Source organism: Varanus komodoensis, unplaced genomic scaffold, assembly GCF_004798865.1.
Source record: "Varanus komodoensis strain SLA01 unplaced genomic scaffold, ASM479886v1 scaffold43, whole genome shotgun sequence".
Classification (NCBI taxonomy): domain Eukaryota; kingdom Metazoa; phylum Chordata; class Lepidosauria; order Squamata; family Varanidae; genus Varanus; species Varanus komodoensis.
Window position 1 is genome coordinate 3,844,524 of NW_025335985.1, and position 14,075 is coordinate 3,858,598.

At 42.8% G+C, this 14,075-nt stretch overlaps 1 protein-coding gene across 2 annotated transcripts in view; it reads right to left on the reverse strand.

Annotated features, from left to right (window-relative positions):
* Positions 1-14,075, reverse strand: part of ABCA1 (ATP binding cassette subfamily A member 1) — a 119,218-nt gene that overhangs the window by 37,560 nt on the left and 67,583 nt on the right. For both annotated transcript variants that reach the window (XM_044443848.1, XM_044443849.1), the window contains 9 exons: positions 11,696-11,936; positions 11,113-11,252; positions 9,177-9,293; positions 6,235-6,423; positions 5,245-5,450; positions 4,985-5,161; positions 3,868-4,090; positions 1,957-2,178; positions 893-1,097 (listed from right to left, as the gene is read on the reverse strand). In XM_044443848.1, coding sequence (XP_044299783.1) covers positions 893-1,097; positions 1,957-2,178; positions 3,868-4,090; positions 4,985-5,161; positions 5,245-5,450; positions 6,235-6,423; positions 9,177-9,293; positions 11,113-11,252; positions 11,696-11,936 — 1,720 coding nt within the window. The remainder of the gene's footprint in view (positions 1-892; positions 1,098-1,956; positions 2,179-3,867; positions 4,091-4,984; positions 5,162-5,244; positions 5,451-6,234; positions 6,424-9,176; positions 9,294-11,112; positions 11,253-11,695; positions 11,937-14,075) is intronic.

A 14,075-nucleotide genomic window follows, 5' to 3' on the forward strand; every position in this document is an offset into this window, starting at 1 on the left:
CATCTCAGTACAGAGGAACCTTTCTGTTTCTGACTTCTAAAGATCAAATGTACCACACTGAAATACCACAACAGCATTTGGGCAGCTAGACAGACCAATAGTGGTTAAAGAAAAAGAAAAAAAACCCACTGTAGCTTATCAGGTTGTGCAAACCCAAAGTTTTAGGGGTGGGCCTTTGTCTCCCAAGAAATGAGTCACTTGCCAAGCGGTGTCCCCTTGCCCTCAAAGTGGCCAAATCTACCCTCTGTGCAGGACCTTATATCCACTGGACATAGTTCCAGTCATGGAAGCTAATGTCCACACACTGATCACAGCCTGGGTTGGGTCTGAGGATTGAGGACTGAGGAAGGAAGGGGCTGACTACTGCTGCCAAGAATGCTCTGCTTTCATGAGCCTACAACTCCAGAGAAAAAGTTTCATAAAAATGATGGTGGAGACTGGGTTCATGCTTTTACTAGCTTCAGTAGAAAGAAAAGCATGGCATAACCAGTACTGCTACTCAAAGTTACCTTAAAGATAGAACTAGCAGCATCAAATTTGTTCTGTTCTTTAGAGTAAGCATGGGGTCCTAGTGTCTGGATCAGAGCCCAAGCAAAGGGGAGGTAGAGGGACTTTATTCCTTCCACCATCATCGGGATTACAAACTCTGTTGGAGGACTGATGCCTGTAATTTAGATGTCTAAATAGCGATCCATATCAGGCCATATATTCTGCTGGTGTCTTTAAAATGATGCATGGGCTTTGGCCCTGCGAGATGTCTCTGCTGTAATTTCCCAAGGTAAGATAACCTGACAGGAACAATAGCAGCAGCCCCAGTTGGCAGGTATACATTGTGGAAGGGCAAGGAGGAAAGTGGGGCAACCTGAAGAAAGATGAAAGCATGACTCCTCACCTGGGAAGACCGCCTCAATGTACCAAGTTATTATCCCATACAGCAAACCATCAAAGAGCATCAAACACACAGAAGTGGTTAGGTTGTAATTGTGATTTCCTAAGGGGGTTTCTAAGATGTTGTCCCACTGCAGCCCAATCCCTTGCTCTTCAAGCTGACCAAGGTGGTCGCAGCCATATCCAAAAGCCACAGGAGAAAGCAGGCTCTGGAGAAAGAGGAAAGAAACACATCAAGTAACATTCTTGATATATTCATCAATTATGATTTTATATGAAGAAAACAACAGTTCAGACTATCCCACCCATAACTAAGAGGGAGCCCAGTAAAAGCTGATTAGGTTGATTCCAGATTGCTGCAGTTACCACTTCCCACACTGCTCCAGTAAATTTTGATACATGAAAGGAGCCAATGGCGCAGTTCCTTATTTATTCATTTATCACATGCTATACTGTCCAACAATCAAAACTCTCTGTGAAGTTCACAACGTTTTTCACATGATCCTTTCTCATGTGACATGTCCCTTTCAGCCCCTCTCATGTTGTCCTGAAGCCAGATGCTCTTGGAGCAACACGGGGAAAGGTCTTCTATACAACTGCTGGTAACAGCTGAATCCTGCTGTCCCAAACAATGTTCATTTGAAATCCACTTCGCTTGGTAGGTTTGAGAGATGGACCAATCATTGAAAGATAGGCACAAATGTGGGTACGTTTAACTAAAGCATTTAAGAGATCGGTGAGAAACAACCACTGGGGAGGGTTAAGAAAATAATCTCACTAGCCCTGGTGAAGGGGTGGGCAACTTTGGCTCTCACAATTTTATTTTATTTTTTTGCCTCCCACCCCATTATCTTTCACTGCCAGCTATACATGCTCAGGTTGATGGAAACTGTAGGCTGAATGTCAGGAAGTTCACAAGTTGCTTATTCCTGACCTAGTCATTTAAGCCTGGGTTCTGTTACCAATCACCCAATCAAGGCTGCCAAGGAAGTCTACCCAAAATAGGCCAAAATCCTGCCCTTGCTAGTAGGGCCATTCTTCTCCCTGTTCCCTTCTCCATTTACTCACCGCAAATACTTTGAAAGAAAAGGTGAAGTAGTCCTGCCAGGCAACACACAACACATAAGGTAAGTAGAAAGTAAAGTAGATGATCCCTGCACAAGCTGCTGCCAGGTTGGCTCTAGAGAATAAGGTACTGATGAAGAAGCATTGTATGATGGTCACCAAGCCAAAGATAGAGAGGAAGAAGAACACCAATATGGGGTCACTGTAGGGCAGCAGGTCTCCAAGCTGCATAAAGAGAAGCGAAACCAAACAGTTATAATTGGCTTCCAGCCACGTACCAGTTCACACACCTTCACTGTGCCTAAGATTCATTAGCCATCCCCCAACTTGAACAACAACCATGGTGGAGGGGGATTATGGGAGGGCATCAGGTTGGGGAAGACAGTTTGAGTGAAACTAAACTTGTGTCTGCAGTAAAAACACATGTCACACACAGACATTCATTGGGTCGGGCAGGGCAGGGGCAGGGAAGACAGCAGCTCCGTGTCTCAGGCATAAAACGCATCAGCCATCCCATTCTTGGGAAAGGGATACAGAAAAGGTACTGTGTCTTTGGACCTTCTAGGTTCTTTTTGAAAACACATTAGATTGTTCTGCTAATTCCTTTGCGCTACTGGGTTTTTTTTTTTTAACCTCAAGAAGGTCAGGCAAACATTTTATTCTAGTAAAATTCTGCAAAGGTTCGACTGAGGTCAGAGATGGCTTGGCCAAGGCCACACCTGGAGTTTTTCAGCTGAGTGGGGAGTCCCACCTGGGTTTCCTGAATGCAAAACCAACACTCCAGCCTTTGCACCATGCTAGTCTTTTCATGAATTTACAGTGGACTGCATGGAGTTATTCGATCAAAGGAATAATAAATGAACTTGTCTGTATATGATGATGTCTGTTCACCCCCTTGGATATGGATGTCAACTGTACTTTCTTGACAAGTGACCCCTGCCACAGGCCATCAATTCTTAAAATTTAGCTGACGGGTCACCTGTGGGCTAGAATTATACGACAGGGGTGACTCTTTCCAGAGCAAAGTGCAACTAACACTGAATTAAAATTCAACTCAAATTGGCCCTGCAGAGTCAACTAGCAAATACCTGAGTGGCAGGGAGCATGTACATGCCTAACAGATCTCACCTGCCTGTCATTAAGCAATACTTCTCCTGTTCACTCTCTGCAAATTCAGAACAGCTGCACAGGATTGCAGGAAGGGAGACATTTTAATTCAGAAACCTTTAATGATTTCCCATTTGGTGACTATAATATAAGAAAATTGGTGATCTGCAAAGAGCAATCTAAAATGCAATAATGATCTGCAATAGAAAAACATTTAAGAATTGCTGGCGTTTTCCTTTGTCATTCCTTGACTTCTTCACCTCCCTTTTGTAGGACAGAATCTGCAGCACAGAAACACACTCTGGGTTATAGGTTTATCCAAACACTCAGCATGAGGCTCCTGGTCACTGCAGTTATTCATTAGAGTGAGAATTAAATGAGTGCCAGCAGAAATTACAAGGAGAGGGACGATGAACAACATTCATTATCTCAGAACTCTGTACAACAGCCCTACATGGTAGAACTATTTTTAATCTTCATACTTGAAATGGGACTTGGTGGCTCAGTGAAGGTAGCCTGCCTAATACATTTGGGCAGGAGGTAAGGGTCTCCTGAGTCACAACTTACACCAGCCTTCCCAAACCTGGTGTCCTCCAGATGTGCTGGATCGTAACTTCCACCAATCCCAGGCAGCATGGCTGGGAATGCTGGGAGCTGCAGGGAGTGCTCGCTAGAAATGATGGAAGCTGCATTCCAATACATCTGGAAGGCACCAGTTTGGGGAAGGCTACATTTCACCTGTAGCCACTGAACTAGATCAACTGACATGAAGGACTCATCCCATCACAGAAATGGAGCCAGCCTCACCTTGAGGATGAGAGTAAGTAGGCCTGCACTCATCAAAAGTGGGATGAAACTGCTAATGAACCAGCTAAGCCAGAGGATGCCATTGTTAAGGCCCATGATCCTCATGGTCTCTTTCAGGCGGGCTTCCTTCTCATACACAATCCCCTTGACATTCACTGCCACAGTGTAGATCCAAGCCAGAGTCATGAAGAGAGGCATTGATCGGCTTGTGACACGCAGGAATCTGAATGAGAATGACAGAGAAAGGCAAAGGCTTGGGATTATGTTCCTGAATAGACAGTGGTTCCAGTCAGACAAAAGGAAATGCTTCTTCCATTCAGATTGGCATCCACTATACCAAGATGTCGTGAGACTAGCAGCTCAGAGAGTTTTAAAAAAGGATTCGGCCAATCACCCAAGGATTTGTCTATAAAGGGAAGCCATCAGAGGTAGATGGAAAGTCAATGCTCAGAAGTGACAAGCAGAGGAAGACCGTTTCAGGAGCATCTGCTGAACCATAGCTAGAAACAGAATCCTCACTGCTAACTACTTCCTATCCAGTGCCATCCTGGACCCCGCCTCTCACTAGGAAGCCTACGTAGCCTCATCTTGGAGGCACTGATTCCCTCTGAGTCGGTCTGAGAAGACTTTCTAGGGCAGCTTCTTCTCCTGTGATAGTACCATTTTGAGAAAATGGCATCACTTGAGGAACAACTGACTTCTCCAGGGAAATGCTGAAGCCCCATAACGGAAATTATTTCCTATTATTCTGCCTGCAAGTCTCCAGACAGATTAAAGGCTGCTTAAATTTGTCCTACAGGGGCCACCCAAAATACAGGCTCATTATGCCTTATAGGAATCAATCATGGAAAAGGATCATTCATTTATGATGCTGAACCTTTTAGGCTGAGGGCAATTCCAACTTCCAACCATCAGTGGGGCCCAAGGCAGAGAAGGCAGCATTAAAATAGCAAAGTTTCTGAAGGTAACAAAAGCCCCAGAAGAGGCATTTCAACCTTTCAAAATGGGGGAATAAGGTGGGGGTGGGGAAATGAATGTCACCATCTGGGGAACACAGGAGAGCCAGTTTTGATCCCAGGCCTGAGATTTTACACTCATTGTTTACAGCGGCACTTACGTGTCATCCACATAGCAGGGGTAGGGCATCTGCTGCACATAGACACCAGTTTTCTTGTCAGAACCCGTCTGAACCCGGATGATGGCTTGTTCTATCACATCCTGTAGGTAAGCAAAGCCTCCCCAGATGTAGCGCATATCATCGAAGGGATCAGCTCGAGGGCCTGGGTCCCAGTATCTACACCAAAGCACATTTCACATTTGCTGAAATTCACATTTGCTTGCACAAACATGAACAAAACCTCTTGGAGGAATACTCACCCGTCCTTAATTTTGTTTGTCCTTTCCACATTGTCTATATCCATCCGTATCGTGTACTTGACATGAGGTGGCAAAGTCACGCTGTTAGGAGCCATTTCAGAGAAAACAATGCCTGCCCAAAACTTCCTCTGATCCAGGAGTTCCATGGACTTGTCGATCAGCTGCATCTCATTAGGCATGGCTTCCAGTTTGTCCAAATTGACACACTGCAAGATGACAGATAATTGAATCAGGAGCTGAGCTGAAACTTCTCTGGGAAGTAAACATTTGACTTTGAAATCAAGAGTATTTCAACCATATGTCTAACTACATTGTTATTTAATTATAATGCAATGTTGATGTCAAAATTGCCCCCAAATTATGTCTACCACAACCGTTAAGTAAATATAATTTTGTATGGAATGTTCATTTACTTTCCTATTGGATGTGGTTTGATATCCTGAGCTGTCTTGAAAGCCTAAGCACATGTGACCAAGTGCATTATTATTGCCATCATCCCAGTCCTGCACAGGTTGTTTCCAAAGAACTATTTGATTTGATAGGACTAATGAGTACTGAATGACTAAGCATATAAACGATGGTGATGCTCCCTTTTACTGACACAAGCAAGGCCGGGAAGGCAACTTGTCCAAAATGAAGTGAAAATGTGGCTTGGCTCACTTACTTTATTTATTTAGGCAGCTTATATGCCGCCCCCATCGCATAAGCCTCGGGGCGGCTTACAATAAGAATTGCATAAGTCAATTGAAAAAGGAGTATCTGGCCCAAGAATTCCTCCCCACACCCCCACACAAATCTTAAAGATGACCAGGCATGTCCCCTAAAAGTGATTTCCTTTCCACATTAGTCTATATAACACAGTTTTCATTTCTGAATCAATTTGGGTTCTGTGTATGAATGAAGAATCCCCCTATTGCAGAAATGAAGTTTAAAAAATGATTTAAACATGAAATAAAACCAAATGCATGCAAACAACAATAGGAGACTCACTTCCATAAAGCGGGAAATAGTCAAAATAGCTTGATCGGTTTCATTGAAAGCATCTCTCCAGGTGTAGCTAGAACCATTCTCTGTGTGAACATCCTCTGGGTACTTTGTTAAGAACAAGGCCACGTCCTTAAAGGTCCAGGTTGAACCTGGCAAGTGGTGGTTCCAAAGCAGCTTGTTCTTCAGTAATGCCTAAAGTTATCAACAGGACAAAGGAGATGACATTTACTCTGAAGTAAAGGGGAGAAAATTAACAGCATTTTACAGAGCTGTTTTCAGTCTTCTCACTGGTAGCTCATACTTAAGCTTATTGTTACTCGCCAGGTGTACAGGTAGGGAAAAACACTTGCAATCCATTATTAAATAACAGTCTTTATTTAAGAGGAAAATTGGCAATTCCACCAAGCTCCCTTTAAAACTTGTACCTGATCCTCTCATAATCTGGTGTGCTCCAGTTGTGTTGGGATACAACTTTCATGCTAGCTGGAGGTAATGGAAACTAATCCTAGATATCTAGACGGCACCAGATTGGAGCAGAAGGGAAGGCTGCCCTAATGCATAGGACTTTGTCATCATCTTGGAGACCAGAATTAGGTTCTTAACTTCTTTCTAACTCTTACATCACAATTCAGATTAAGTGGAAAAGGCCACACATTCTTTCACCACATCCTGCTCTCCTGGACAAATCTAAGCAGCTTGTAGCCTAACTCGCAATGCCTGCTTGTGAACATCGACAATATTTCCAGATTTCCAGCCAGAGACAACACTGCTTCAATAATATGAGAACAGAACTGAGAATTATGCAGGTCAACTATCCATACGCACATTTTCACAAGTAAACTAGACATTTTAAAAATGTAATGTCTCCAGGAATGTGTGACTCTGGAAAACTCTCTCTTTCTGACCTTGACAAATATTTGACACATTTTTGACCAACAGCCAAGAAAAAGGTGAGTCAGGTGTTTATTCTCAACTTCTAAGAAACAACTGAAAATATTTTCACAAATGTGGTGCTGAGAAATTTATTTATTATATTTATATCTTGCCTCTTTTCCTTTCAAGGAACTCAAGGTGGCTTTCATACTTCTTCGTCTCTCAATCTTACCCTCACAACAACAACCCTGTGAGGTAGATTGCACTGAGAGTCTGTGACTGACCCAAACTCACCCAGTTGCCTCCATGGCTGAGTGGACACTAGAACCCAGGACTCCTGAGTTCCAGTCCTGCACTCTTAACCACTATACAACACTGGCTTGCGTTTATCTCTACCAAAAGTGCATACATTTGCACAAATTGTGTAAGTTGCATGAATTGGGGTCATCTTGTTAGATGCCAGTTGCTGTTTCTGCTGCAGTTTTTAACATGAGAAGTATGGAAGCCACCTCCTTTGAATGACTATGCACACATTCCACCTTGGCCACCTCAAATTTTCTGATCATTAATTTTAGATTTGTGCCAAATTGGGGTTAATCCAAACTTCAGAGTGGAGTCCAAAATTTTACAGTAATTTCCTTGCCTTAAAAAAATCCTAATCTGGGATTTGTTTGAGCCACATGTTGGCTCAAGTAGCATTAAATCAATTCCACATCTATAAAGGGTTGACAGAATGGAAGCTGCAGGGCCAAGCCAAGAAAATCTCACACATCCTTTAGTATCCCTGAGAACTCAGGGTTCCAGAAGCCCTGATCATAGGAAGGTATTATTACACTGCAAAATCAGTAAATATGGCATATGACCTAATTGGGTGAGATAAAAATCTACACATTATTCTTGGCCTGTTCAGAGAAAGAATTGAGTTCTCTTGTGATTTAGTCCCACTTTTGCCCCACCAGGAGGCAGCCTTGAACAGCACCTCTAGAAAACCAGATGCTATCTCTGCTAAAAAGCAAGCAAAGAAAGCAAGGCTGAAAACAGGCAGGCTTAGGAGAAGAGAGGAACTGCTTCAGCTGTTTGGTGGCTGTTAAGCACAGTCAGGCTAGTTCAAAGGGCTCTCTACTGAAGGGAGATAAAGGCAAAGAGATAACCAGTGTAAGAGTGTATTAACTTCCTAAGGCACCCCGAACAAGTTAAATAAAACAACTGTGTTGTTCATTTGGAGCTGAACAAGTCAGTCAGGCTCCCCAGAGGAATATCTTGGATTAGTGACCTGTAATTAATTTTAGGCACACAAAGAGACCTTTTTTGGTACTCACTGAGCTTCACGGCTGATAAGCAATTTGTGTCCTGGACCAATGTCCAGGGGTCTGGCCACAACAATACAATGGCTAGCCAACAGCACCACTGACACCAGACTAGAAGCTTTTATTTTAGCCAGGATTACATTCCTAAAAGGGTGTTTTTTATTATTATCCCCAATTAAATGTATCGGTCATGCTTGCAAAAGTGGATAGTGACAAGTAGATTGGTGCTCACATTACGACCAGTCAGTTAATACTTAATCACATTCTTCTCTAATTTAGAGCCCAGGGAAAGGTGATGGAAGTAGCGCTCAGCATAAATGAATGTGAAGCCTGTCTGTGCTTGAATATCCCCTTGTTTCACATTCATTTGAGCCATGTCCTTGGCAGGTGGACATTCACAGGCGCCTGTGGAGGCAGTATGGAGGGTGGGGGTTGATTTATGCACCAGCTGGAGTCTGCCTGACTTGTGCTCAACCAATCCTCCTCTGCTGCATTTCACAAAATCACAGAGGGGAGAGGTGCCATCTAGAGAGAAGCGCCTTCCTCTTCCATCACTGGATGTTGTCACATCGCACAGGCAAGAAAGCCCAGTACAAGGAGGCTTGTCACAAGAATCGAGCTGTTACACAGACATGCACGCAGGCATTCGACACCAAAGTGCTGATCATGGTACTAAAGTAAATAGATTTAAGTCACTTCTTGTAACTAGGCCTCCAAAGACCAACTTGGTATCATCTGAGAAACAAAAAGTTGTACTGTACTCACCCGGACCAGATCCATTTCCTGGCTTTTCTCCATGAAAGTTCTTAACTTGGGTCTTATCTCTTCCCACATCTTTCCAAAATCATGGAGGACACCTAGCTCCTGGAATGTCTTGTTCACCTGCCAGGAGAGTGAAAGGGAGCAAAGGTGACATCAAAATCACAAAAGCAGAAGAACTGACAAAAAGCTGAGCAGCAGAACCCCATCCCCTCAGATTTCCTTCTACCTGAGGGATCAGCAATGGTTGTATTCCCAAAGGACCACTGTTCTGTGACTAATTACAGGTGAGCACACGTACAAGGCCACCACCAACATCTTCCTAGTTCACATCAGCCAATAATATTTGTCATTTACAGCAATGGTGAGCAGAAGGTAAATCTGTATCTACTGGTGGATCTCTGGGTGATTTGCCGCCAAGCTTTTTGAATCCCAATTGTTTAACAAGAACAGAAACAAAATGACTCCTTTCTCCTACCCTAAATTTTGTTTGCTGAAATGAAGAATGCTTAGGGCTAGGGTGGACAACTTGTAGCCCTCCAGATATTTTGGCCTACAGTTTCCATCACTCCTCACTGTTGGCTTTGCTGCCAAGGACTTCCCATCCCAGGCTTGGGGTAACTGAGTACAGTTTTTTGTGGGAAGGACCATGAGCTGCTTTCAGTTTCACAACTCAAGTTCCTCAGCTGTGAATTCTTTAATTCTACATGTGTGCCAGTGGCACCAATCTTAAGCTTCTAGAAACACCCCCCCCCAAAAAAAACTATGTCCAATAAGCCTGAAACTGGCCAATCTCTGTCATACAGTATTCAGAATTTTACATTACATGCATTCAGAATGGGTTCAGAGCATTAAAAAACCACAGTAAAAAAAGATATTCACTAAAAACACTGTACTACTTGAAATTAAAGCCCTTGACATTCTTGAGTATCTGTTTGGGTCAACAAAAAACAGAATGAATGCATGAATGAATGAGCAAGCCAGCCAGAGAATGGCTTGCTGCGACTATACAAACCAGCCCTGTGCATGTATGTTTATATGAAGTGGGTGGATTTCTGAAATTTTAGTGGAGAGATGATTTTTTTTTCAAGAGATTAGCCTAACATAGTTTACTGTCTGCAACAGAGCAAGAAGTGGTGTCCACCCACCCCTACCATTTTGTTTCTCCCTTTGTCAAGGTACATAATACTCAACATTATTTTTGCACCCGAGGCAGAAAAACCTACAAGCACCTTTCCCGCAACCTGTTAGTAAAACAACAACTACCTCTATGACAATGACAATGATGATGCCAATAACTAACTGTTCACTGCCATTTCAGGACACCCAAAATGGCCTAAATGTAGTCGCAGTCTTTAGCGATTTCTTTTCTCAAAAAGAAACCCTCTATGGTTCACTCCCACTGCAAGGAGCAAAGGTGAGACAGCTTTTCCTGGTGACTGCCTGCCAGCACCTCCTGTATTTCCTCTGCTGCCATATTACCTCTCAGGACAATGATGTCTCATGATGTAAGGTCACCACAAGGACATTGTTCAGACAAAATGGCAGCCACTGAGAGAAACGTACTGCCATCATCACTTTTTGAAGCAAAGAAAAAAATAAGGAAGACAGCACTACTGCTGTTACCATTAACCAATAACCTAACTGAAGGTTTTAATCATTTCAGCCTCCCATCACTCCAAAGTTATACACATGTATGGAGCTGCCTCCCCACCCCCACCCCCACTATAATGTCCAACATTTCGCAAAAAAAATTGTTGGAGATGAGACTTTCAGGCTCAGCATTAACCTGACATACCTTTGTTCTGCCCCTGAACTACAGTCCCTCCCTAACACAGACAGTGGACTTTTCATTGAGCTCTATTGCCTGTCTTGTAAGAATCTGATAGCCAAGGTACAGAGATGGCCGATGTGGAACTGAAACTGGTCTCAAAGGTCTTACCTCAGACATGATCGCTTTTGTTGCCAGTGTGTCAGGGGTGTACAAGATCTTGCCAACAAGCAAAGGCTTCAGAGCTTTCCATATAATCCTGGAAAGTGGGCTAGATTCCAGTTTCTTCATCAGGTTATTGCAGTAGGGAGCTTTAAAAGAAAAGAAGAGAATGGCTTTAAAAGAAAGCCAGTGTGGTACAGTGACTAGATCGGTCTGGGACCTGGGAGATCCAGGTTTTAGTTGCCACTTGGTCACAAAGCTCACTGGGTGAGTTTGGGCAGTCACAGACTTTTGGCCTAACCGACTTCACAGGATTGCAAGGATAGAATGAAGAAAAAGAGAAAAGTCATGTAAGCTGCCCTCGGTTCCTCACCAAAGGAAAAAAGCTGGGCTATAAATATAATTAATACTTATGAAATGTAAGTAAAAAAGAAAAGGAAAATTATTGAAATTTAAGAGCATCTTCCCACCTCCAAGAGCACAGGCCCATAATTTTCTGTAGCTCCCTGAACTTCTGAAAATACAAAAGGGCAGCATGCTAATGTTTAGCTGAAAACAGAAATTGTGGAGGTCTTCCTTGAATTTCACTTACTTGTAGAGTTATCATAGAAATCATCTGTTACTTCTTCAGTGCTGTTGCTTCCAAAGAAAGCTTTGTAATTGTTGTCTTCATACCAGTTGAGAGACTTGATCTGTAAACCGCCCCCCTCAGGATGGCCACAAACAATCCGGGACACCGCTTGATAAATTTCGGTAGAAGAATCACTGGAATTCACATTACTCAGGAACATCACTTCCTGCCTCATGTCACGCCAGCTTTTCATGCTCACCAGCTGTAGTTCAAAAGAAAAGCAGGGACATACTTCATGAGGATGGCTCTTCAGATTATATTTTAAAGTAGTTGTAAGTTCAAAACCCATTCTGTTTTTCTGCGAAAACTTTAAAGCAGAAGTCTCATAGTTCAAAAAGCAGTACAAGTTGCCACTTATTCATTAAAGGCCATTCCACATAAAACACAAACATCAACATAACAGCATACTACTCCTGACCTGACTGCAATCTCCAGAATACTGAGAGTTCTATTTTATTTCATTCTGAGCACACACAATTTTTTTTTGTATGTACCAGATCTGTATTGAGCCAACAGATCTTTCTTATCCATGTGAAGTCAGTTATATGCAATATCATATGTAAACATCACCACGGTGGGTTTTTGGGTTTTGTTTTTTTGATGGAGGAGCGGGATCTCCAAATAAAATTTGTAACTAGCACATGGATGGAAGTTTTTTTCTGGATGCTATAGAATTTTAAGGTTTGCTATTATGAAACAAACCTATCTGAATTGCATCACCCTGGACTTTTTTTCTTTAAAAAAAACTATTGTGCAACAAAGAGATAAAAGGAACTTGCTGCTATAAGCCACTAAAAATGCCCACCATTATGATGGGTATGCCAGGTTTGGAAGGAGAGCTAGTATATTACAAGCATTTGGTGAGGGAGGGGTAAAGAATCATTTTTCAGTCCAGAGCTTCCTCTCAATTAGGGCACAGGTTATACTCCAAATGAAACAGAGCATAACACTTTTGCTTTCCTTACATGAGGGAAGAGCAATCATATACATTCATACATACATGGGAGAAAATCAAGGGACACAAACACCCTGCCTGGGTAAGGCTAATTGATCCTAGCCCCTGAAAGTCAGATCTTTTCCTGGTTTCTATAGTCCCATCCTCTTTGGTCACAGCGGAGTTCAACAGTTGGAAACTATCTTTATGTATACAGATTTTCATTACATTCCATTACATGCTCTCAGCCCAAGAAGGAAATCCTTTGTTTAAGCAAATCTGACAGCAGATTTCAGCCTGCTATTGTTGTTGGCTGCAAGGTGCAGGGTGCTACCAGCTTTTTATGGACAAGCTTCCTACATTCCATGCCGTTCTCAGCCATTTTGCTTAGGTCTGGGATCAAAGCAGGACACCATCAGTTCAAACTAATCCATAGGTCTTTCACTAAAAACTCTAAGGAGGCCTTCCCCAACCAGGAGCACTCCAGCTGTGTTTGACTACAGTGCTCATCGTGACTGGGTAGGATAGGAATTTTAGTCCAACACATCTAGAGGGCATCTAATTGTGCCCTCTGCTGCTTACTGGGCTCTTTTTCTTGGGCCATAGTTGTCTCTCCTTCGGGCCAGAATAAACTCACCCAACTTTAAGAAAGCTACTGGAGCCATTTCAATTTAATTTACCAAAGGATGGCTTGCAAAGCTTTGTACATATTTTCACTGAAAGGAGCAACATTTTCAAAAGCAGCATGGTGTAGCATGAGATGAGCTCCTCCAACCCTCAGCATTTAAACTGGAATTTCCCCCTGAATCCAAAGACTTTCAGCCCATGTAAAAGCAAGCAAGCAATTTAGAAGCACAACAAAACCATATTCAGGAGAGTAATCTAAGCACTACAGCTACTTTTGTTATTCTTGTCTTTTACCTTGTTTCCAAGAAACTCCGTATTTTATCCACATAACACCCCTGTGAGCCAGGTCAGCACAATAGATAGCACTTTTGCTATGGGCTGAACTTCATGCTGAGTGCAGAGATTTGAATCTGCCTTTCCACAACCTGAGTCCAGAACTGCCATGATATTCCATTGGTTCAGAGGGTAGGGTTCAAAAGTCTCCATGTACTAGCATAGTGGCTCTGTGCTAGCAAAATCCAAATCTCGCTCAATATCAATGGTGCTTGCTAGTGTGACAGGTTTCCTAGGAAATCCATGGCAAGTAGCAAGCATTAGCACACGAATACTTCTACTGCTTGGACACCAGTGGATTCTTTCCTCCGTGTCCTAAGCTCTTGTTTATTCTTCTTTCTTTCTTTAGGGTGTACAGACCACAGCTTAAATCATGTAGACAGGATATAAAGTTAAAGAGCATTCAAGCAGCCTAAGAGTTTTGTCATCCTGGTTGTCTTGATCTGC